At 48.4% G+C, this 25,224-nt stretch overlaps 1 protein-coding gene across 1 annotated transcript; it reads left to right on the forward strand.

Annotated features, from left to right (window-relative positions):
- Positions 1-22,608: 22,608 nt before the first annotated feature.
- Positions 22,609-23,070, forward strand: Ccdc182 (coiled-coil domain containing 182). Its single transcript, XM_046420377.1, has one exon. It carries the CDS (start codon positions 22,609-22,611, stop codon positions 23,068-23,070), a length of 462 nt encoding a protein of 153 aa, XP_046276333.1.
- Positions 23,071-25,224: the final 2,154 nt, after the last annotated feature.

The raw sequence follows: 25,224 nt of genomic DNA on the forward strand, positions 1-25,224 counted from the left end.
TCTTCATTATTGTCATCCACAACAGGATTCTGAAACAGGAGAACAGCGAGGATCTTACGGATTTGGAGGCCCTGAGTCGGGGACTCACACCACCTGGCTTACATTTGGCTCTTCTTTCCCTCTTCCTTTGCCTCCTAAGGAAAGGAACATTCTGGGCCTGAACACTGCAATGTTTGCTCCTTTACAGGGGCAGGAATCCTCCTTCCTGCACCCATCCCAAGGTAGGTTACCTCACCCCTCTTCTCCATCCCCTTCTTCCTATAAACAAGGGAACCAATCAACACAAGAGGCGTGAGCCAAACACAAACCCACAGGTGAGCCAAACTCACATTTTACCCATTGTTAAAAAGGCAGAGATGCTTCCCACCTTGCAAAAATGTCTTCTCAAAACTTTCAATTCACTTGACCAAGTCTATCAGGAAATCGCAAACTTTCGGTCCTTTAAGTAACAGCAAATCCAAAACTTTCCAGAGATATTTACCGCTCTCACCTAGAAATCTCTTTCTTTTCACCGGAGCTATTCAGGGAACCGGATGGGGATGGGTTAGGAAAGAAAGAGATCAATGTGAAGCAGGAGGCTGATGATGGCTAGTGGCCTTTAGATGGCGAAGTCTGGGTAAACAGATTCAGCACACTGATTCAACATATTAATTGTTTGTTAACCTTTGTCTAACCTTTAGGAAGCCTCCGAACATGTGGATTTAAAACCCAGAGTACACTCGAGGTATTCCCAGGCCATAACCCACTTTTGCAAGGTGTTAAAACTCATTAATTTTCTGTTGAAGCTGGACAGGGAAGGGGGGTGGTTGGAGAAATAAAGCATACCAAATCAAGAACTAATCAAGCAAATTAATGTATGCAGAAGGCTCTCTCCCAGGCTTGCAGAAAGACCCATTTGTTACCTATATAAGCTATAATTACAGAAACACGAGATGGAGAGTGATTTAAGGGTTGGAAGAGCAAACATAATAACAATAGCGTGATCCTAATCGCCATCGTCACTCTAATAACGTTGGCCCTTGGCTAACGGCCTCGTTCAGGGATCTCTGAGCATGGGAGCCACATTAATTAATCCTCTCGCTGCTGGACCACCTGGGTTGCCCAGAGCCATTACCCGCTCTCACCTGAGGTGAGAGAAGGACATCAGAGCCGGGAAGGTGGGAAGAGGCCGGGGAATCCCACTCCCCAGGAGCACCCTGACCCTGTGCCCAAGCACGCTCCAAGCTGGAAGCCAGCTCTGGGCTGGCAGGTCATGGTTCTCTCTCATGATGCTTGAAAAAGAAGCATCTGGAAGGTATGGAACCATCAGCTATTCAACCAGTACTTCAGGTGAGGAGGAACCCGAAGAGGCTATTTGATCTACCTCAAGGTCCGAAGCCTTCAAACCTCCTCCAGTGACCACCATCTACCCTGCCCTTCGAGGCCCTAGAGAAACAGATGGCCGATTCTTTGGGTCCCCTCAACATCAGGGTTGGGACATCTGGGACTGTCTTCTTGTCTCCTGATGTAAGTCCCACTGACTGCAGTGCCATTATAGTTTTTTTTTTTTTTAAGTTGTGGATGGACCTTTATTTATTTATATGCAGTGCTGAGACTCGAACCATGGAGCCCCAGCCCCGGCCCAGTGCCATTGTATTTTGTCCGTCTTCCCCAGTTGACTTGGGGCTGTAGGCCTCCCCTCCAGGGAACGACTTGTATGAACACTTAGACCAGCTCGCTTTGGTTCCTTCTTCAGAGTTAACTGCTGTATAATTAGCAATCATAGGATGACTTGTGTTGAGGATGGACCTCTGGAGTCTGGCCCGAGTGGAAGGGTCTCTCACTGTGGAATTGTCTCTCCACAGTCCTCTCCATTCAGCCATTTGTCTGGAAGCCACTTCCTGCTTTTCCGAATGAAAAGGGCTTGGGCCTCCCTCCCTGTGGATGGTCTGGGAAGGCCCCTCTGCCCGCCCTTGCAGAAGCATGCTTTGGCAGCCCTTCCTCCCCCACTTGTGCCCCTTCTTGCTGCTCCTCCAGTCCCCACCTTCTCTGACCGGTTACATAAAACCCAGCTTGGCTCTCTCCAGCTGGGTGACTTGGAACATATTTCTCAGTCTCTTTCTACCTCGGTTTTGTCTACTGCAAAACCAAGTGGACAAGATGACTTCCTGCGCTGCTTCCAGGACACAGATTAAGAAATAAAATGACCATTTTGTCCCAGCTGCACAAGGGGCAGCTGTGGAGGACTGATGGCCTTTGGCTGGCCAGCTCCCTGCCCTGGAAATGAGAACCCCATCCTCTTCTGCACAGAGGTAGCTTCTAGATCCTCACACAGAGTTCCTGAAAGAAGTAACTGCCCTCCAGACCCCCTGGAGCTGTGGTAGGTCAGCCCAGTCCAGCATCCTCTCCCTGACCTTCATAGCCTCCAAATAAGGGCTGCTCCCCTCCACACACCTGACCATGCCATTGTACCTTTTTTTGGGGGGGGTTACTGGGGATTGAACTCGGGGGCACTTGACCACTGCGCCACATCCCCAGCCCTATTTTGTATTTTATTTAGAGACAGGATCTCACTGAGTTGCTTAGCACCTTGCTTTTGCTGAGGCTGGCTTTGCACTCGTGATCCTCCTGCCTCAGCCTCCCGAGCCCCTGGGATTACAGGTGTGCACCACCGCACCTGACACTGTACCTTCTGAATAGTTCTTGCTTTGCGCTGCCCAGCTAGCACCCTGAGTCCCTTGGCCAAAAGAAGAGACAAGAAGACGTTAGCTCCTTAGAGCTCTGCCCGACCTCTTGGTAAGAAGCAAAACCAAACACAAAAACAAAAGAGAAAGGAAAAAGAATCTCAGTTTATAAATTCATCAGAAATGTCTTTAAAGGGGTCCTGGAAGGAGCCCTCCAAGGGCAGCCATGGAGCCAGGTTTAGCTGTGAGGCCTTGGGCCAGGCACTGGGTGACCTTCTTTCTATTTCTCAGGCAGGCGACCCAGAAGCCTACCTCTTGCTTGAACATCATGCCAACCAGGTGCACTGTCCACAGATAGCAGCTGTCCTGTGCAGGCTTTTGGTGTGCTGCAGTCTTTGCGGAGGGTGGACAGGCATGATTTCCTGCAGTGTGCTCCACTGTCCTGTGAGGACAGCACTAGGGTCGGCACAATTAGCCTGCCCATTTTGTAGCTGGGAAAACTGAGGCTCTGAAAGTAACTTTGCCTCTGTGATGCACCGGTGTTGGGGGCAGAAATTTGAACCCAGGCTTGCTGGTGCCAAGCCACGATGGGGTGGTTGTTGCCTCAATGTCACCCTCGATGCTGCCCTCCAGCTCATGTTGTTCACTTTGGCTTAGGGTGGACAAAGCCTTATGCCACAGGTGGTACCTACCCAAGAACAGCTGGGCCCTTTGCTGGCAGAACTTGCTGGACTCAGAGCTGGGTCCTGTGACACAAGGGAAGAGGCTGACTGGGTCATTTTTAGTGCTCACTCAGCCTCAGTCCCCATGGCCTGGTTTCTCCGGCCCCTTCCCTGGGATCTCTGTCTCCCCGGGTGGCTGCAGCTCTTCCACCACTCGTTCCCATCGGTCTTGTAATCTGGTGGCTTTTGTGCTACCCAGGGCCTGGTCCATGTGCCTCAACCCTTCCAAATCCTGGATTTCTTTCCTGAGCCTCCTACTCTACACCCACCCAGCCTGACCCCAACACACTCCCTGGGATTGCAGCCTGACCCTGCAAGGAAACTCAAGCGGCCAGAAGTCTAGGGCAACACCACCCAACAGAGGCCTAGCTGTTAGTTATGAAGCACTTGAAATGTGCCTGGTCCTCACGGAGATGTCCTGTAGGGGTAGAAGGCTTAGTATGAAAAAGAAGAATGTAAAACGTCTCAATAATTTTTATACAGATTATATGTTTAATAATATTTTAGATATATTGGGTTAAATAAAATATACTATTAAAAATTAATTTCACCTGTCCCTCTCTCCATTTTAGGTTGGCTACTAGCTGATTGTAAGTTATGGATAGAATTCTCCTTGTACTTCTCTTGGTCAGTGCTGGTCTAGAAACTCAGAATCCGATTCCACCTGGGTTTCTCACCTGCTGGGAAGTTCTAGAAGAACAATTGCATTTCTGGGTTCAGCTTCTTTAGGATAAAATAGACACCATGGGGTTGTCGGGCACACCCCTCCCAGTTCATGCTGAGAGTGATGGACAGTCCTGTCTTTCCTGGTGTGAATCTCTTTTTTTTTCTATTTTCCACTTTTAACATTTATTTAACATGCTCAGACAATGTGAGTCCACCTTGGGTTTGCTCAGTTGACAGGTCTGGTGATGCCTCTTCTGGCCTGTTATTCTTTGAGGACAGGTGGTGGTGCCCATTGAGAACAAAGCCTCATGACAACCAAGGACCTGCTTTACCCCAGATGTCCTGCCCAGGAGGTATCTCTTGAAAGGAGGCCCATTGCCAAGGACAATGGGACCCCACATCTAACACTGGCCTGAGGGGTCAGAGTTCAACTTCTATCTCTGTTACCTGAAACCCAAAGAGGGGGGGGGGAAATAAGGATCTCCCCAGACCCGGAGATTTTCCCAGCACCTGGGAGAATTTGGCTCATTGGGAAACGTGGGCTCCTCTTCCCGTCTTTCCTACCCTTTCCCTATTCCTGGGAGGCACTTAGAGGCCCTTGGCCCACAGTGACATTAACTGCTGCTGTTCATGGAGTGCTGAGTCAGTCATGGAGTCTTCTATGCATATCTCATCTAAGTCTTTCAACAACCCAGTGGGTAGGTGTCGTGAATATCGCCAAACTATAGTGGAGGAAACAGGAGCTCAGAGAATCAAAATCTGAAGTCAAAACCCCGGGAGAGGCGGGGCTGGGGCTTGGAGCCTGATCAGACTCCAGTGCATTCCTGCTTAAAATGCATTGATGTTTGTCGACTGTACAATTTAAATTTTAAATGATGTGAGTAATGCACAGACATTTTCCTTACAAAAAATTATAAAGCAAAATGTTAAAGAGCCCCTTGCTTTTTTCTTTTCAGCATCCTTTTTGCCCAAACCCTCCTAAATAGCCGCTGCTTATGCATTTGTGAATATGGCTTTGCCCACACACCATATTTATCGCTTTTTTTTACATTACATACATGATATCATGTTGTATGCATTTTTTTAGTTAGTTTTTTCTCCTCACTTAGCAACCTATCTTAAAGGTCTTTCCACATCAATAGATACAAATTTACTTCATTATTGTTTTTATTTCACTCATGCTAAACATGCTCTACCACTGAGTTGATAATCCCCAGCCTTTATTTTTTAAATACTGCAGAGTATTCCATTATATGGAGGTATTATCGATATCCCTAATGATGAATATTTAAGGTTGTTTCTCCTTTTTTGTTATGAACCATGTTGCCATGGACACCCTTATGTCTACAACCTCAAACGGATCTTTGCTATTGCTGTAGGGTGGGTTCCTGGGATTGCTGGGTCAAAGGGGAAGGCATTGACGTTTTGATCAACACGGACACATTGTGTTTAAAAAGCCTTGCTCCTTTTCCCTGTACTGCCGCATGAGTGCCTGTCTCCACATTTCCCTGGAACTATGTGTCTTCTGGCTTCATGATTTTTATCTCTGTAAGATGTTCTTGCTCATGTCCACTAACCTTCCTGCCCTATTTCCCTGTCTGAGATCCCCTATCCCCATGACACCTCAAACTTCCTGCTCTCCAGCCACAGTGACCATATCCTGGCTCTGGAGTGGGGTTCACTCCCTGGTGACAGGCTGTTTGCTACAGTGAGGTCTGGGGGCATTACTGGCATCCACTGTTTAATATTTATCAGGAGCTGGGCCCACAGAGCCACCAAGAACCTTTGGGAAGAAAACACGCAGTGATTTGAAAGGCAGAGATTACTTAATGAAAATCGACAGCTCCATCAGAGGCCACAGGGGTGCCGCTGTTTCCCTGGACGTCTGTGAGCTCCCGGTGAAGCAGGTGGGGGTGTGTCCCCCCTCTGAGAACCCACATTAAGACGGCAGCTGGTCTCCTACAGGACGTCTGTGAATTCGACGGAGCTCATCACTTTTCCGTCTATAAGCAATTAAATTGCACCGGGGAAGTCCTGTATCTTTATATCATCCTCTAATGACTTGGGGTGCGGGGTGGGGGTGGGGTGGGGGGATGTGGATGCAAAGAGCCCACATCTGTGGTTAACTGGCAAAGTCTCACCTTTTCTTCAGGGGCCAAATGTCCAGTGCATTTTCAATTCCTCTCTCCTGCCAAGACCGAAGAACAACTGGCTTTGTCCCTGGTCTGCACTTCTGGAATTAAATGTCATTTGCAAAACCCTACCACTGCTTGAAGATACAGCCACTTCTTTTTTTCGTCTTTCTCCCACTCTGATACCTTTAACCGGGCCCACTCCTGCTCCCCCGCCCTGCAGACTTTTGTTTCCCATCCCAGGGCCTGTCAGATTACATTTTTTATTGCAACGAGACAAAAAGCCATCTGGAGCCCCTGGTCTCTGCTGTCAGTGGCTGCCGTTCCCAGGGTCTCCTGCCAGGCCCCCCCGATTAAGAGTCGCCCCCCCCCCACCAATCCTCCTCTTTATTTTTTTACCCCTCCCTGTGCCCCCTCCTCAGCACTGGTGCCTTTGTCCCCCGGCTACCCTCACCCTGTCCCTGGGATGCTGCGTACCTTGCTGTGGCAGAACAATGCAGGCTGTCAGCTTTTATTAAGCATGCAGGGGAAAGCGCCACAGTTTCAGGTGGCTGAAAGCTTACAAATTCTCCATTTGGTTCTACGAGACCCGAGTTTCTCTCCTGGCTGCCAATATACTTATTTTAGGCTTCAGATTTTCCTCATTGCCTTTTTTTTCTTGCCTCTTAAGTGATCAGCCCTAAACCTAAACAGCTCTGAAGGCAAGAACCATTGTAAGGTCAACCAAGCCAAGAACACAGCACCAGAAGCAGCCAGGGGGATCCCATCCGCTTGGTTCTCCTGAGCAGCAACCCAGCAGGGGACGGCCCACCGATGCCTGCAGGGAGGTTGGAGGGGCCCCTCCCCCAGCCTGTGCCAGGTACTAGGAACTCTATTTGAAGTTTAGGATTCGTGCACATGTGCGCATGTGTGTTGTTACTGTAGGGTCAGCACGAGGCCCAGGTGTCCTCTAGAATCCTGATATGCAAAGAAAAGACCCCACTGGGGGTGCAGAGCCAGCATGTCTTTGCTAGGTCCAAGATGCATTTTGCCTAAGATGGGACAGGCTGCAGGCACAGTTGTTGGGCTTCTCTTTATCAGAGCATTGTAGGCTTCGGGTGCATCTAAGGAAGCTATGGGGCCAGCAGTTCCCAGTGTAGGCATCCTGCTTTCAAATCCGGCCTCTGCCCTGTGGGAGTCTTGTGGCCTTGCCAACAATGGTCTCAGCTCTGACAATGATTGTATCTTCTTTGAAGGACTGATGTGAAGACCAAATGAGATGCTGGGTGTGAAGCTTCAAGCATCACACTTAACTCATAGTAAATGCTCAATAAATGCTGGCTGTCAACATCTCTGGCTCCACGCCTCCTTCTCTTGATTCCTACTGGGGAGTGATGTCATTCATTTTTGTACGTGCAAAGTGGATGGTCACTCTTGCAGAACTCTTCTCCAGAGCAGGAAGAAAGGGCTAGAGGGCCCCACTGAACTGGATGGTACATGAGCTCTGGGTCCCCTCTAAGGGCCAGCACCATAGGCCGTTGTTTAGGGAGATGCCTCACCTTGTAGCCCCTCTCAGTTTGCTTCCAGAAAGATCTGTAAACCAAAAAGAGTATCCTCAACTGGAGCTCAACCAGGCTTCTAACTTCAGATTACAGATCAGCTCCAAGGAGGATGCAGATTCTTATTTAAATCACTTAACAATTGGCCTCTAGATCAGAAGCCTGAATGGAAGCACAAAGCATTGAGTGTGTTCATTGTTCTCTCCTCTCATCTGACATTAACCTGAATTTGGCTTTGAGCTGATTCATCCCGGCACTTGACAAGGGACTCCATATGAGAGTCACTCCGTGACTACTTGTCCGTGGATGAACACCCGCCTCGTCTTTCCAGAGGCGACGCAGCAGGGTGAAAGGGAGCTCACAGTTCCTCAGCACATACATTTTCTGTTTAATTCTTACAGAGTCCTATGAAGTAGGTTTTATTACTCTCATTTCACACAAGAATAAATGGAGACTCAGAGAGTTTAAGAAATTAGCCCAAGGCCTCGGGAGCTGAGCGAGATGTCAGGATCTGTCCCCAAATCTATCAAAGCACCAAATCTGGGCCTTTCACTCCAAGCCAGCACCTCCAGCAGCATTTAATTAATCACCTAATAAAGACAGACATGATATCTGTCAAAGTTTCGCCAACGGTTAACACGTTCATGTGTTCGGTTTTCACAAATGATCAACCAGCTTGACCATAACACTGCATACAGCATCCTTCTCCCAAAACGCCGAAATTGCTTTGAGGCTCAGCCTCTCACTAATGATCATAAGCTGCCTTGGGGAACAATTTTTAAAAAAAAAATGAAGCTGGTCTCAAACTTGCAGTGGACAAATACAGCCCAAGTTGTCTCACAAATCTTTCTTAACAAGCATGGGGTGGACATGTATTACTGCTTCGGCATCTTCTATACCTATGTTGCAGACATACTTGGGAGTCTGAAGGCTTGTGTACTTCTGCTTTTAAATACATTTGTTGTGAAAACTTTCCTTAATTCCAACAAAATCATAGTAGGAAAACAAGGTGATTGGCACATGCGTAGATTTTTCACATGCGCCTGCCACAGAAGATAAATTTCTTCTCCATCACTGGGTTATTTTTTTTCCTCTCTAAAATTAGATGGTTGAACTAGAATGTTTCTAAAATTTCTTTCAGACTCAACTTTCTATAACGTCTTATCTCAATACCAGGGACCTTGAAGGTATCTTTGCAGATGCAACAGAACATGGTCACATAATACAACAACTTACTGTTTGCCATGCTTTGTGCTAAGCCACGTTTAAGTTTTGTGACAATCTCTGGAGGTAGATATTATTAATCCTATTTATAAAAAATTAAAAAAATATATATTTTTTTTGTACTGGGGATGGAACTAAGGGGCACTTTTTATTTTGAGATGGGGTCTTGCTAAGTTGCTGAGGCTATCCTCAAACTTGCAATCCTCCTGCCTCACCCTCCTGAGTTGCTGGGATGTGCTCTACTGCACCCTTACCATCCCATTTTTAAAAAGAAGTTGACTAATGTACCTGAAGTCACACAGCTAGTAAGTGGCAGAGCCAGGATTTGCAAAGGTAGCCCCAGGTTCTTGCTTGTGGTCAAGGGGGTGATGCACCTACCCAGAGCTCACAGCCCCAAACTGTCACTGAAGGACCACAGAGCCATCTGGCTGTCCCCCTGCCCCAGACCTCTCCAGCACACACAGAGACTCCCTCAGAGCAAATCTGTCAGGTGGAACAGGTAAATGCATGTGGTATCAGTGGTACAGCAACAGTCACCTAGGTCTTATCTCATTCAGTCCCTTCTCAGGTTTCAAGGCACGGGTATGAAATCTATGCTGTCCTCTTTATATTTACCGTTTTTCTTGCCTAAGAGTGAAGACACCGCCAATTGATCACATATGTGCTCTCATGTTCAGAACTGGAGCAGAGAATCCCGTGCTGGAAACCTGAACCAAGCTCTTGAACTTGACCCTGCTGCTAACCAGCTGTGTGACCACGGCACTTACCAGTTTCCCTGGCCTTTTTAATCCTTATGTGTACCGAGGAACATGGATTAGATCAATGTCCCAAACCCCAAGCCAGGGAGGGGGGGCAAATGTGACCCCTAAAATTGCACCTAAAGCAATTTTTTTTTTTGGTAAAAATTTTTGAATAAGTTGCCAACACTTAAAATAGGGAGTGTTCACCTGAAAACTTGGGTCTCCAGAACCTCACGAAACCTGAAATATCCATAGATCTGAACAATAATGAGTAGGGGGTGGGTCACGGCTGTCCCTGAGTGCTCTCTTGTCAGAGTGCCCACCTCCCTGCAAGGGTTTGCACAGCCTGCTTCCCTGGTTCGCTTTTCTTTCTGGTCCTTCAGGGCACCTGGACAGGCTCAGTGGCAGCTGAGTGACAAGTCTGTCACAGAATTGGGAGGAGTGGGGAGCTGAGCTCTGCATCTGCTCAGCCCCCTTGATTTGTTTTATTGTCGTGCACTGGTTGGCGGGAAGTTAGGAGAAAGCTTGGAAGACATCGTGTTCTTCTTGGCCCCAGGTCTGTGTTTGACTCCATCCTGGAAGCGGGGGATGGAGGCACAGGTGATGGACAGTCCCCATTTGTGTGGACTCTCAGCATCCCTTTCTGGACATATCTCTGCCTGTTCCTTTTATAAAGCTCCTGCTTTTCAGAGATTAATTGTTGTCAAATGCAACTTATTTTCTAATCCTTTCAGGCCCCATTTAAAGCCTTCTGCTTTATTTTACCTTTTTTTTTTGATAAAGTCACCGAGGGCTTTATTTTTTATTTTTTATGGATTTGCCAATGATTGTCCAGTTTGACAAATTGGATTCTTAAAGCTGATTCTTTGAAGAAAAGGGTGCAGTGTGACAGGACAAGAAAACAGCTCATCCTCGAATCGGGAGGATAAATAAAAAAAAAAAAAAGCAAGCCCATTCTCAGGCTTTCCTGTGACTCGAAGGGTGTCTCAGTTGTCACTGATAATCTAATCTTTCTATGATAGGTGAGGAACAGGACAATGGTGACCCAGCCAGGCTGCGGGTGTGATAGGCCTCTGATTAATAGGACTGTCCAATAAGCCCCCAGCCCCCAGCAAGATGATTAATGACATTTGATGTGAACTTTGGCCTCCTCCCAGAGAGAACAGAGGGAGAATAAGAAGCTGCTCAGACAGAATGGGGAATCCTGCCCAGGCTGATTGATTCCTGAAGCCTTTGTTACTTGGGGTTGTGTGCTGGGGAGGGGCCCAGGCATTCTAGTGGCTGTTCGTCGTGGGCTGTGGCCTAGCAGGGCTCTGCAGTTGGCAACCCGTTAGAGGCCAGCCTTCTCGTGGCCCCTGCCTCTCAAAAGCAGCTTCCTCTGGAGCCTCAACCAATCCCTGCAGATCGGTTGTCCCCAGCTCCTGGGGTCATTTGACTCCCCCTTAACCCCATTGCCAGGGATCCGATGAAGGTGACTTTAAAAAGCCAGGCTCCCGGAGTCCTCTTGTGGCCATCTGCCCCTCCTCTGGGTTTACAGGGTCTGGAGGAGGTGGGTGGAGGTGGGGATGGGGCCTTTTAGCAAGGAGTGTTCCTGATGCCCCCGCAGAAAACCAAGGGGAAAGGGGGCTGCCTGAGGGGCCATTTACCTGGCTACTAGGTAACATTCAGGAGGGAGGACACCTCTGCTTGGCTCTAATGGCGTAGCGGCAAAGGCCACCTCAGGCTTGGTAGTGATTGGTCCTTCTTTGCTCAACTCTCCTGATGATTTTCCAAGTCATCTCCTAAATAGCCCTAAATCTTCCTTTCTGCCTGATGGCCTTTTCTGCTCACCCTCATACTCACAGTAGCAACCCTATGTCGTTCCCCCATCCAGAGGGACCATTTGGGTCTAGGCCTCAGCTGTAACAATGCCCAAACGACAATAGCCAAGAAAAGGGTTCATCACCCAGTAGATCCACCAAGTGTCCAGGGCGATGGCCCAGCGAGGGCTGGATGTGCTGGCCTGCAGGTGAGAGCTAGGCCTGAAGACCAGTCAACTCCACTCTTCCTGGTAGCAGCTTTAATTGCAGGGGGTCAGAAAACAGAGGCCACTGGGGTTGGCCTCCTGAGAGGTGAGCCCAATCCAAGACGAGCCACAGCGGGAGCCATGACACTCGAACTCCTGATAAGACATCTGCCCGGCCCTCACTTCTGACTGCGCATCTCAGAACCACTGGATGCCTTTCCATGTGCCAGACAGCAGCCGATGAGGTCTTTCTAAGCCATCCTGGGGGCTGCTGGCCAGCCGGTCACTGTCAGCAGCATTGCCAGCGTGGACCTCACAGAGGAAGTGGCACACGTGTTGAAGTATTCAATGGCATATTGGGCCTTATTTGATAAATATTAATGGAAGACAAAGTGAAGCCGCTCTTACAGGACACGCCAGTCTAATTCAGCTGGGACAAAGACAAGCCTGGGCTCATGTCTATGCCCGGGCTGGTGGCTCATGAGTTAAGAAGGGATGATGTCCCTGTGCCTGTAACATTGGAAGACACTAAATCAGTACGAGGAATTGTTATTGCTATGATTTATTTTTAATCAACTATCATTCACAACACGCTGCTCACTGGATGATCACTCTGTGGTGTGCCCAGTTGGGAAGAAAGACAACCCAATTCAAGATCACCTGGGAAATGCTGAAAATTATCACAGAAGGAAGCTTTCCAATAGAGGAGGGACAGTGAGAAAGGGTGCCCCTCAAACATGAAGCTGCTGGTGCAGTTTCTGTCTTTGGCTTCTTATTTGGGCTTTGAGTAACTGTGTTGAGAAGGAGGAGCCACCTGGAATGTCAAGGCCAGCCGAGGCGGAGCTTCCCTAGGGAAGGTGGGAAGGTGGCCTTGCCCAGGCCGCCCCTTCTCTCCTCCTCCCAGGCCGGCAGCCATGCGTCTGAAGAGTGGGCCTTTGGAGAGGGTGTGAATGCTCACCCCAGGGTCACTGGGCCTGGGGCATTGATGTTCTCTCTCCCTCCTTAGCTTCTTGGGTTGGCCAAGTTCGCCTCTGCCTGGCCCAACTGCAGAGAACTCCCTCCTTCCTCTCCTTTAACACACGGTCCTTGAATAAGCCAGGCCAGGAACTCTGGCCAAACCATCCAATTCATGCAAAAGTACCCAGGGAAGATCTAAGGAGGAAGAAGGAAGTGATTTTTAAATTCTTTGTATGTGTGATCCTGAGAATGAACCCGGGGGCACTTTTCCACTGAGCTAAATCCCCAGCCCTTTACATTTTTCATTTTGAGACAGGGTCTTGCTAAATTGCTGAGGCTGGTCTCTAACTTGCGATCCTCCTGCCTCAGCTTCCTGAATTGCTGGGATTATAGAAGTGAACCACTGCACCTGACTTAGATTCTTTTTGTTTTCTTATGGTGAGGGGGATCAAACCTAAGATAGGAAGAAGGAGAAGCAAAGAAGAGGAACTTCTGCTTTATTTTTCAAGCAATAAAAAGAAGGAGCTGTGACCGGGGTTAAGATTATAAATCTTGGGGTTGGGGTTGTGGATCAGTGGTGGAGCCTAGCATGTGTGAGGCACTGGGTTTGATCCTCAACACCACATAAAAATAAAGATATTGTGTCCACTTATAACTAAAAAAATAAATATAAAAAAATTATAAGTCTTGTTCAGAAGGTTTTGATGTTTGGTGTTACCCAGAGTCTCAGATGTTGATTAGCTCAATGACTCTGACAGTTTAGCAATGGTCAGAATCATCTGGAAGGCTTGTTAACACACAAGACGGCTGAGTTCCACAGCCGGGGAGTTTCTGATTCAGAAGGTCTAGGTGAGGGAGGCCTGAGAATTTATATTTCTAACAAGTGCCCAAGTGATGTGGACGATACTGGTTTAAGGACCACATTTTGAGAATCACCGGATTAGCTTCTTAGAGGAGGGCATCAGAATTATTCGGGGAAATCATGTTAAAAAACAGCAACAATTTCTAGGCCTCTTGTAACAGTCAAGTTGTGTTGGGCTACTATTGACAGAATACCAGATGATAGTTGTTTGGGTAAGAAAGATATTTAATCACATATCAATTAGACTGGAGGTAGATGATTTCAGGTGGGTATAATCTCAGTGATATTATCATTGGAGTTGTTCATACTTAGTGCAGCTGAATTTTTATCCTTAGATTTGTTGCCTCTTGATTGCAGAATGGCTGCCACAGTTCAACCTTCATATTCTCAAATAACCGCATCCCAGGCAGAGAGACCTCTGTCTCACTTCTTTACTCCAGGTGCAATATCCTTTCTATAAGCTTTCCCTTTGCAATTCATTGGTCACAAGTAGGTCATAGGTTCACCTTAAGTAAAAAAAAAAAAAAAATCAGCCACAGGGAATGGGATTACCAAATGATCCACAGTTGGGTGAGTGCTCACCTTCCCTGAGCATATTACTATCTGATTAAAATTGGGATCCTATGACTCGAAAGGAAGGCGTGTTATTGGGCAGGGACTAACAGTGTCTGCTCTACTTGGGGTGACCAACCTGTCTTGATCCTTCTGGGACTGTCCCAGTCTTAAGTGTGAAAGTCTCACATCCTGGAAACCCCCTCAGTTCTGGACAAATCAAGTTGATTGATCACCTTAACTTCTGATTCTCAAGCCCTTCTGAGTTAGAATCTCTTGGGAGTGAGACCTAGACCTTAAAATGATTTTTTTTTTTAAAGTGGTAGAGCACTTTCTTAGCGTACATGAGGCCCTGGGTTCAATTCCTAGTGCTCCAAAAAAATAAAAATAAATAATGTTTTTAATACTCACCCAAGATGATTCTAATGCATGACAAAGTTTGAGAATCTCTGGACTTAAGTTTTCCTGGAGCCAAAAGGAGACTCAAATGTGACCTCTTCACAGCATCTGGACAGGAGGAGAGATCAGATGAAGTGAAGCAGGTACAGCTTGAGGCCGGGGATACTCATGGGGTCAAATTGAACCACGAGATCTTTGAATTCCATCCCCAGTTTGCTTCCTGTCCTTGATGTCAGAAGGGACGGTCTAGTTCAGAGTTCCTTCTTGGGGTGATCTTGATGCCCAGGCAGCCTCTCCATCAGGCCACTTACCATGCAGACTTTCGAAGCTGGACTTGGGAAGCTGTCCCCTGGGGTGGGTTGCAAATTACTCAGGATGGAGGCCCTGGATGAGGCCTCTTCTATCCTGGTCTATCTCAGTCATTCGGTACGTGTATGCCGAATACATGAATGAATGAAGCAACTATACTTTTGAATGGTACAAAGAAAAATGCAGGCCACTAGACTCCAAACCAACACTTGTAAGAGTCAAGTGCTGAGGTCTAGAAACCTTTCTGCCTCATTGGTGAGTGGGCAGGACTCTGGGTGGGACCGGGTGGGGCGTAGGAGTTGGGGTCCAGGTCTTCTCCAGGACACTAGACGGCTGTACTGTCTCCCTGGCCTGGGCTCCCCAGACGTCCACTGGGAGTGGGTGTGTCTGCTGCGGTGCTGGGTAACTTTCCAATGTTTGAGCTCATTACTCATCATTAGGAGTCCTGGTGTCTGGGGTTTCGCAGGTGATCAAAGCCTCTCTGTCTGGAGCGGCCGAGCAGGCCCTGGTGTGTGTCACCGGTAATCTCCTGCCTCGCCAGGCAGACAGTTAAGTAACCCAGGAAGGAGGGGATTTGGTTTTTAAGCTCAAATAATTCAGCCTGACACCCCGACATGCAGACAGTAGCTCCGGCTCTGCCCTGAGGAAGCTGTCCCTGGATGGAGGGGTGTGGGCTAGCAGGAGCTGCAGCTTGTCTTCACCAGAGGTTATTTTGGAGTCTATGGGCAGCCCTCTCCACCTTGTTCTCCTGGGAGGGGTGGAAAGGAGAAGCTGTCAATCTCACGGCGCCTGGTGCTCCTTTCCTCCTCCTGGATCTTGGTTTATTCTCCCCCAGAGACTCAATTTCAAACATCCCTACCTCTTGCTCTTCCAGACTTGAAACTCCTAATGGGGCTGTGTGTGTGTGTATGTGTGTGTGTGTGTGTGTGTGTGTGTCTCCCTGGTCTCTGGCTGGGCTCAGGTTCCAATTTGCCTTCTCTGCCCCCAAATCCTTCAATGCTCCCCACAATTTATGTCATTACCCAGAAAATGTGCTGCAGGCCTGAACCCCAGAATTAGATCACAGCACCTGATACTTGTGCAGTCCTGACATTTCAGTAAGAATTGCAAATTCCTTCAATGATGGGAGAAACAAATTCAAGGATGCTTAGAACAATTTGCAAATATTGCATTTCCTGTTTTTTTTTTTTTTAAGTTGGATGGAAAAATGTGGCCTAGAAACATTTTTTCCCCTGATTTTGCATAAACTTTGTGCAAAAGATTTTGCTCCTCTCTGCCCTAGTCGATGTGTCTCTACCGCTCTTCCTCTCGGTATGGAAAGCAAAGTCTGAATAAAGAATACACTTGGGAGCTTCTTGGTCTGGGAACTAGGAACAGCTTTGCTTAAAGAGTTATATACACATCCAGGGGCTGCTTCCTTGTGGGTCCTTTCAGCAAATCAGTGTGGCTGGCTATTGGGGTGATGTCTGTCCTTCCCAGCATGCGCAAAGAGTCACTGTGCTGGCCCATGGGCTTGGGGTGGCTCTCTCGTGCAGATGTTCTTGCCCCAGCTAAGTTCTGTGCCCCTGGAGTGTGTGGATGGTGCATCTTGGACATCATGGCCCCCAGTCTTTGGGAGGGTCCCCTTGACGGTCCTATTCCTCCTGGACTGGAGAAGGGCCAGCCCCAAGGGTGGGCAGGCCTGCCCTGCTCCTGTCCAGGGCGGGCTCCTGGTGTCTTTGGATCCAACCCCCACCAGAATCTTTTACATATTTTAATTAAAGTGACACCGTGGGCTGGCAGGGCCTCTGATAGATGGCTGCAATCCGAGTCACAGGGTTGCAGCGGTGTGAGGCGGCTTCCAAGATGCTCTCCTGCTCTAGAGAAGGCTTTGGCTCCCACCTCTGGAGGTGGGTCCACGGGGTTCCAGGAGGACAGGCAAACTTGGCAGGTGGTGGGCTGCAGGGGTGGGCAGGTGGCAGGCCCATCCAGGGGTGGGTAAGGCAGAGCTTGGGAGGGGAGAAGAGTTAAGGTTGGAGCGCTCCGTGGAAGGGTTCGAGGACCAGCTGGCTGGTGGGCTGCAGATGAGTCCAGTTCTTGCCGACACACAGCCCTGTGGACACTCCTTCGCAGTGTCAAATTATGACAAATGGCATGACTAAAAGTTGCTGGGTGGCAGCTGCCGCATCTCAGAGGGAAGCAGGTATTTTTAGCACAGTGCCTTGGGGCTCTGGCACTGGGTTAATTAATCATGGTGAACAGTACCAAGTTTTGTTTTGGATCCTGGTCCCCATCCCCAATCCCAGTCTTGTCCCCACTCCCCAGATTGGAATTCCAGCTGCAGAGGCGAGAATTGCATCCAGCCGGAACAGCCGGCCACTGGGGCTACCACCCCCTTCTTGGCCCCTGTCAGCCTTCCCCTCCTCTCTGGCTTGGTGCTGCCTCCAGTCCACGGGGGTCTCCTCTGGGTCCCTCCAGCCCGTTCCAGGCCCTATCACTTCTTGTCCCTTCTTGAACATTCTGCCCAGCTCTCTGCGCCTTCCTGTCTTACCCCAGCTGCCCTACCTCACAGAGGCCCTCCCTAGGGGCCTTTCTACCATCTTGCCCAGATATTTCCTCCAGGGACGTAGCCACCAGCCTGAACCGCCTTGTGCTGAACACTTACTTTACTGTTTGTCCCCTTCTGCTGAAATGCCCACTCCCCAAGACCAGGTTCACTCTTGTCCTAGCTCAGAGGGCCTAGGGTGGCGACTCCATGGCTGTCCCTGAGTAAGTGAATGGGTGAATGGATGGACAGGCGGATGGAGCCCTGGCCGGCTGGCTAGGGGGCTGCATGGGTGGAAGGCTGGATGGAAACCCTTTATGCCACACCTGGGAGGGTGCTGGTTGGCTAGGGATATGCTTGCCCACCACGGGAAGCTCAGGACCAGGGGACTCTGGGAAGAGTGGCTGACTCAGGCTGGAAGCTCTTCCCTCTGCGTTAGAAACGTTCAATCACATGCTTCCGGGGGTTTGTGACAGATTGTTCTGAATTCTGGCCATTCTTTTTTAATCTTTTTTTTTTTTCTCTTGGAAATGGGGGAGAGAGAGATCAATTTTAAGAGACCCCTAGAATCCTGTTCCCCGACTCTGCCTGAAAGCTGGCAGGAGAAGTCGTCTTCGGGGATTCAGTAAGGTCCTTTCACTGAACTGTCTTTTAAAACACACCGATTCTTTGTGGGAGACATGGTTGGTTGCCCACCCTCCCCCTTTCTTTTCTTTTCCTTCCAGTTGGCAGGGCCAGCCGAGGCTTTATTTTGGAAAAAAACAAATGAATTGATTTTGGGTTGATGGCACAGGTAAGAGGGGGCATCCCGGGCAAGAGAGGGGGTACCCCAGGGCTGGGCGAGGCCTAGGGCTGGGGTATGTTCCCCTCGACAGCTGTTTCCACTGCAGACTCTGGGGCAGCTGCAGGGGCAGGGCACCATCCCCTCTGTTTCTTGCTTGAATACCCCCCTCCCCACCGCCCACAGCCATTTGGTTCTGCACCAGCCTCAGCCCTGGCCCTAGGAAGGGAACCGTGGTCCCATGAGCCAACTCTGGGCACTTCTGCCCCCTTGCCAGGCATGGGTTTGAAGGGCCAGAAATGCCATTCCCACTAATGGGACCTGGGGCTCTTCCAGCTTCTGAGCGTTTTCTCCTTTTCACAAAGGTACACGTTGGAGGAGCACATATGTCATGTCCCTGCCGATCCTAAAAAGGATCATGGTTTAGTTCATTTGCAAAGGTGCAAACACCTGGGGTGGGGGGGTGGGGTCCCATTCTTGGGTGGTGGGCTGGGTCCAGTAGGTGCCGTGTCCAACCCATGACCTCTTAAAGCCTGTCCCATCCCAATAGGGTTGAATCTGACTCTCGGGGGTGGAACCGGGATCTCTGCTGGTACGGTATGTCCCTCACGAACCCTGCCACCCTGAGACACAGAAAGGCTGGGCCCTGCTGAAGTAGACTAGAGGCAGGGGCCCTCCTGACAGTGGGGTTCGAAGCCCAGAGATGTCTGGAGGCCTTTCTCCCAAACCTGAGAGAGAACAGACGTGTCAGCTTTCTTCCTTGCTAGGATACAGGGGAGGAAATTTTGTGAGGAAGGCACAGATCCTGACCATGAAACCCCGGGTAGAAAACAGCTGGGGTCATTGTCCAGAAGACTCAGGAGGCCACCACACCAGGGGCCTCTGGTGACATAGCTCATCTGCTCTGGGTCTTTGCAGTGGCTTATGTGGAAATACAGTAGTGCCTCTCTATCCACAGGGGAAACATCTAAGACCCCAGTGGGTGCTTGAAACCATGAGTAGTACTGAACCCTATATTTACTATTTTTTTTTCCAAAATTTACAGGTTAACAATAATACCTTACTGACCTTAGAGCATGATTTCCCTACTTTCCTCATTAAAGCAAGAAGTTTTGCTTTTTCACTTAAAGGAAGCACTTAACATCTTTTTTTTTTTTTTTTTTTTTTGCATATCCACATAGTCAACATCACTACTCTTGTGCTTTAGGGCCACCACTGAGTAAAATAAAGGCTAAAGGCTACTTGAACATAAGTACCACAATACCACAATAGTCGATCTGATAACTGAGATGGCTACTAAGTCATTAACGGGTAGGTAGCATATACAGCATGGATATGCTGGACAAAGGGGTGCTTCATATCCTCAGTGTGACAGAGTAGAAAGGCACAAGATTTTTATCACATTACACAGAGTGGCACACAAGTTAAAGCATATTAATTGCATATATCTGGAATTTTCCATTTAATATTTTCAAACCTCAGTTGACCATACTTAACTGAAATCACAGAAATCAAAACTTCAGGTAAGATGGGGACTATACTGTCCTTCCCTCTGGCTCACAGAAGCACATAAGAACCTCACTAAAAGGCACCAGGGAAATTGAGACGTTGCTATTCCATTTTGACAGTAGCTACTTTTCTTTCACAGTTTTGATTGTGAGTTCCATCTTTCCCTGTGGGAGACAGAGGCAAAGAGTTAGAAAGACAGAGTTTGGGGGAGATTGGGTGAGAGAATGAGAGGCAGAAACCGAAAAAACAGAGTAATAGAAACTGGAAGCCAGAGACACATCCTGCCTTTCACTAATTCAGAAAATATTTATTGAGAGCCTATTATGTGCCTGACATGCACTGCCACCCACCCTCCTCCCTCAAATTAAACACATCCCCAAAACACAGGCTGTTTACATCATCTACCGAATCCCCATCTGGCTCTTAGACAGAATTGGGAAGAAGTTGCTATTTCTGCAAAGACCAGTAGGTGTCATCATGTCAGCAGAAAAGCTAAGGGTGCCTGCAATTTGGAAGCCACCTCCAGAAATTTGATTTCATCTAGTTATCTGAGTGCCATTATTGGTAGACACCAGGCAGAACACTGGAGGGTGCACAGAGTGACATGCACATGGCCTCCATTGTCACTGTGCCTAACAGGTCCCAAGGAACAAAAAAGAGGGAGAAGCCAGCAAACACACCGTGTGGGTTCTTTCAACATGGTAGCCCTCAGAGGAGCCATCTCCCACCTCCCCACATTACAGTGAGGGAATAGGTTCAGAGACAGGAGGTGATGGACTGGGATCACACAGCAATTGGACTCCAGATCTCCTGATTCCTAGACCAGTGAGCGTTCTTTCCACCAAATATTTTTTTTTTGTCTCAATAGTTAGGGTTGCTTTTTCCATCTTGTGAATTACAATTCCACCTTAGTTTAGCCATGAACCTCCCTGCAAAACGCCCTCTTTGGTGCCTGCATGAGTCTCCCTAGATAATCAGTCAGCATCTCAGAGAGAAGGCAGCAGTCCCCTCGTCATGGGCCCTGTGGTGCTTGTACAAGCTCAGGCAGGCTGATTCTAAGCCTCTCTTCCCAGGAACATCATGTTGGTAGCTTGAAACTGGCTGCACTAGGAGTATTTATTCCATGGAAATTGGCAATAGCTATAAATCAGAGCTTAACTTTTTATTTTTCTCCCCGAGAGCAGCACACCACTAAATTAGTATCCCTACATTACAGATAATGAAACTGAGGCTCAAGGATACAAAGTAACCTGCCAAAGAGACCTAGCTTATAGGTGATGGACCTGGGACTCCGAGCAGGTACTTTGATGGTGGAGTGCTCAGGGATGATAGATTGAAAAGAACTTAGAGCCACTTGGACGTGGAAGCATCTAGGTTGATCCCAGTCGGCTTACTCTGCTGTGTTCTGCTAAAGCAAAATAAAATATTTGAGGCTAAGCAATGCATGAAGAAGTTTATTTCCTTACAGTTTTAGTAGCTGGAAAATCCAAGATGAAGGTGTTGGCATCAGGTGAAGGCCTTCCCATGGGAGAAGCACAAAGAGAGAGAAAGAGAAAGAAAGGGTGGGGGGACCAGACTCACCCTTTTTATAAAGAGCCCATTCCTGAGAGCAACTTTAAGAGGGCTCTGCCTCTTAAATTCTCTCACCTCTTTATAACAGTCACAAAAGCAATTAGAATTTCAGCACGAATTTGGGAGGGAGCAAGTATTTGAACTGGGGCACTGGTTTCTCAGATGGGTACCAGAGTGGGTGTTGCCCTAGGCTGATGTCATTAATCAGATAGCAACACCAGAACAGGAACCAGTCTGGGTGAAGAGGGAATCAATTCAGTTTTGGATGGACTGGATTTGAAGCTTGTTGTTGGGGAGATATTAGATTTGGAGCCCAGGAGAGAGGTCTAGGCAGGAGTTTGCAATCTGAAACATGGAGTTTGGTTCTTGGCTAAGCCCAATGTAGATGATGTTATAAACATTTTCTGAAAGTATAAAAAGTGCAAGGTCCACCTTTATATATATATATATATATATATATATATATATATATATATATATATATATTTTCTTTCTTATATGTGTCGACATTTGGATATGGTGAGTAACAAGCACTCCTGTTTACATTTGTTCCCTGGTCCCAGTACACAGTGAACACTCAGGAAGTATAGACTGAATAAATGTGACTCATTTTCACCCTGCAAATACTGATTCAGCCGCTGCTCAGGACTGTACATCAAAATTAAATACATTTGCTGGGCACAGTAGCACATGCCTGTAATCCCAGCAGCTCAGAAGGCTGAGGCAGGAGGATGACAAGTTCAAAGGCAGCCTCAGTAACTTAATGAGATCCTATCACTAAATAAAATACAAAAAAAAAAAGGGTGGGGTGGGGTGGGGTTGTGGCTTAGTTGGTAAGTGCCCCTGTGTTCAATCCCCAGTATCTGCCCCCCCCCAAAAAAAAATTAAGTATATTTCTCACAACTCAAAGAAAATCTAGAATTCTGGTATAGGCATATGGATTTGGAATCATATCACTCTTATAGCATGTTAGTGCTACATGTAGGACTAGGCATCCTGACAATGTCCTTGTTTTACTGGTGAGCCACTGAAGACCAGATACGAGGCCAAGACCATCCAGGGATGGAGACCACCCGGTCTTGGCAGCCAGTGAGCCTGGCTTGCCCTGCCATGTCTTGCCAGTTTTTCTCCCCTGCTCTGTGACTTGGCTTGTCCCTGGGGTTAAAGAAGAGTTGGAGCTCTGATTCTGGAAGGATGATGAACGAACGGATGAGCATCCACATCTCTGGAGGGTTAATTTGGAAAGATAAGTAGACGTCACTCCAGGTTACCAAACAAGAAGTAGCCATATGCAAATGAGCAGATTGTGGCTTTCCTCCTGGTTGGCCAGAGGGGTCTTGATGTCACAGTGCATAGGATCTCTGCACTCCAAATGATTGTGCCTCTAGGAGAAATAACTCCCTGATCTGGCTGGTCTTTGGGCTCCCTCTCTGTCCATCGGGGAAGCAAGGCAATGGATCCACTCTATCAGGCTGGGTCCATCCTCATGAAGGTGAATACCTTACAAGGGAAGAAGATGGTAGAGAGCGGCCTCCAGTCTGGAGACCTCTCCCTCTCCCAGTCATGGCCCTCCTGCCTCCCACTGCCGGCTGACTTGGAGATCCTGCAGCAGAAGGTGATCGGGATGCAACTGGAGCTGGAGGACTTTAAGAAGGAGGCGCTGAAGGCCATCCACTACCTGGAAGACTCCTTCTGCGAGATGAATAGCATCCTGGCGCAGCAAGGGGAGCAGGCGGCCCGCGTGAAGCAGCGGCTGAGGGAGGAGGAGGACAGGGGCATCGTGCGCAACAAGGTCCTCACCTTCCTGCTGCCTCGTGAGAAGCAGCTCCGGGAGCACTGCAAGTGGCTGGAGTACATGCTGCTGGGCAGGGGCCGCTACACACTGGGTGCTCTCAGGAAGAGCCTGGTGGACTGAGCCGCCCGGGCCACAGCAAAGATTGTCACATGGAAGATTTTTTTTTTTTTAAATGGAAGGACAAACCTAAGTCCCCACCCACTTTCTTCTTTTCCCCCCATTCCCTTTGCTTTCCTTCTACCAAAATAATACCTTGCTGAGGGGTAAAAAGACTTCGGTTTTCAGACCCCACCCCTGTGACTTGCACCTGGAACTGTTTTCTGTCTGTAATGGTGATATCGCTTTGGATGTCAGCCTTTTTTCTTGTATATTCTTAAACTGATTGTGTTGAACAGATATTTACCTTTCTTGGAATGACTCAAAGCTCTCATGACTTGTTCCTTAATGTCTGGTCTCCCCAGAGGGGTCGGGTCCTGGGTCCAGGCCCTCAGATGTCCCCAGCTTGCTCTGCGTTTGTAATTCTTGTCCTCGCCTGTTGGCTTTTCCTGTCTTCTTTCACTTTTCTCTGCCTTTGCCCACCTCTGCTGCCCTCCATTTAGCCTGCAGACTGGCCTATCAGATGGGACAGAGCTTGTTAGGACCCTGATGGGCGGAACTCTCTGGGCTGTAGGGCGCTGATGAGGCGACACCCGTAAGATGGCACTAGACGATAGTGATGCCCATTTCCACGTCTGACTCACGGAGCAGGAATTGTAACTTTGCCCAGATTATTTATCAGCCAGTGCACATACCCTCCACCGGCCCTCGCAGGGCACGAGAAACACCAACGCAGGAAGTCAAGTTCTGTACCCCGGATCTCCATGCTGCTAAGCCGTAGAAGTGGGCTTCGAGTGCAGGTCACCTGTGCTCACTCATCATCCTGCTGCTGCTCACCCATCACCACATCAGTCTGGTCAAGGACCTGTCGTGGAGGAACGAGATTGTCACGTGGGTGACTGGGAGTTCATCATCTGTCCCTGTGCCTTTTATTTCCAATTAGCCTTCTGTTTCCTTTCTGTCCTTTCTCTGGACCCCCCCCCCCCCCCCCCAATGCTGTCGTGCAGCAGAACTGAGCAGCCTGGAGGCCAGCGCCTTAGCAGAGTTGGCCTCTGTCTCTCCAGCCCGGGACCTACAGCTCGTCCATGCCCTCTGGCCTTCGATCTCAGCCAAGCCCCCTCCTCTTTCTTTCACAGACTCTCCAAATAAAATGAAAAAATCTGGAACTTGGGTTCAACTTCACAAAAGGCCCCCGTGAGCCATGGTTAATTTCAATATCCATCCATCAAGCAGCTACCCAGAAGGGCTGCATCCCCTACTCTAAATTTAGGTCATTTCTACCACAGAGGGCTTAGCTGAAGTGATAGTAATGGTCATACCAGCAATATTCACCTTGCTACTAATACAATGGCTTAGAGTCACCAAGAATATCATGTATTCGAGGCCCCACGCATGACCCTTTGTTGGTACCTACTATTAAAAACTTCTAAGATTCTGAGGAAACTAAGGTTCAGAGAAGCTAAGTAACTTGCCCAAGGTTACACGGTGGGTGGGGTTGGGATTTGAACCTAGTAATGTCTAGCTTTAGAGCCCCTGCTTTTCACTAATATTTACTATGTAGTATTTTTTGGAAGTTGTCTCATAAATACATCTGGACAAATACACAGGACAAATTGTTGAGCAAGCTCTCAGAGAAAGGATTGTTTGATGGAGGAGGTACTCAAACCTCGTAGGGCATGTGTGTGTGTGTGTGTGTGTGTGTGTATAATGTGTTTAATGTATCGGAGAAGGAGAACTTTGCTTTCTAATAAGAGATGTAACAAATTTCCACTGTCCATGCAGAGGTGAAGGATCTAATGTGAATTCATATGGAAGACTTGAGGAACCCTCAGGTTCAGCCCTCTGCAACTGCCCAAGAGTTAAGTTCCTGGGAACACTGAGAAGAGGTCAAGAGATCCCCGTCCGTCAGACTACATTTGGAGTCATCTGTGTTTTGTTCTGGTCCAACAGTTTAAGGGGGTCCTAGATAGCCTGGAGTGTGTGCAGAGGTTGGGAGGAGACCAGGGAATCTGAGGGAAGGGCAATGCTGGAAGACCTGGGGAGTGGGCAGGAGACATTTTGAGGGGAGATCCTTCCAAACACTGGAAGGATGTGATGGGGCTAATGTCATCCCTCTTCTTCCTGCTTGTGTAAGGAACCAGTCAAGGGATAAATACAAGAGCCAGGCAAAATGGAGAC

The sequence above is a fragment of the Marmota monax genome, unplaced genomic scaffold, assembly GCF_021218885.2.
Source record: "Marmota monax isolate L192 unplaced genomic scaffold, Marmota_monax_Labrador192_F-V1.1 WCK01_AAM20220418_F8-fsc00064, whole genome shotgun sequence".
NCBI classification, from domain to species: Eukaryota; Metazoa; Chordata; class Mammalia; order Rodentia; family Sciuridae; genus Marmota; species Marmota monax.

Excerpts from the sequence above, each read along its gene's own strand:
- Ccdc182 (XM_046420377.1), top strand. The coding sequence starts at position 22,609 with ATGGATCCACTCTATCAGGCTGGGTCCATCCTCATGAAGGTGAATACC.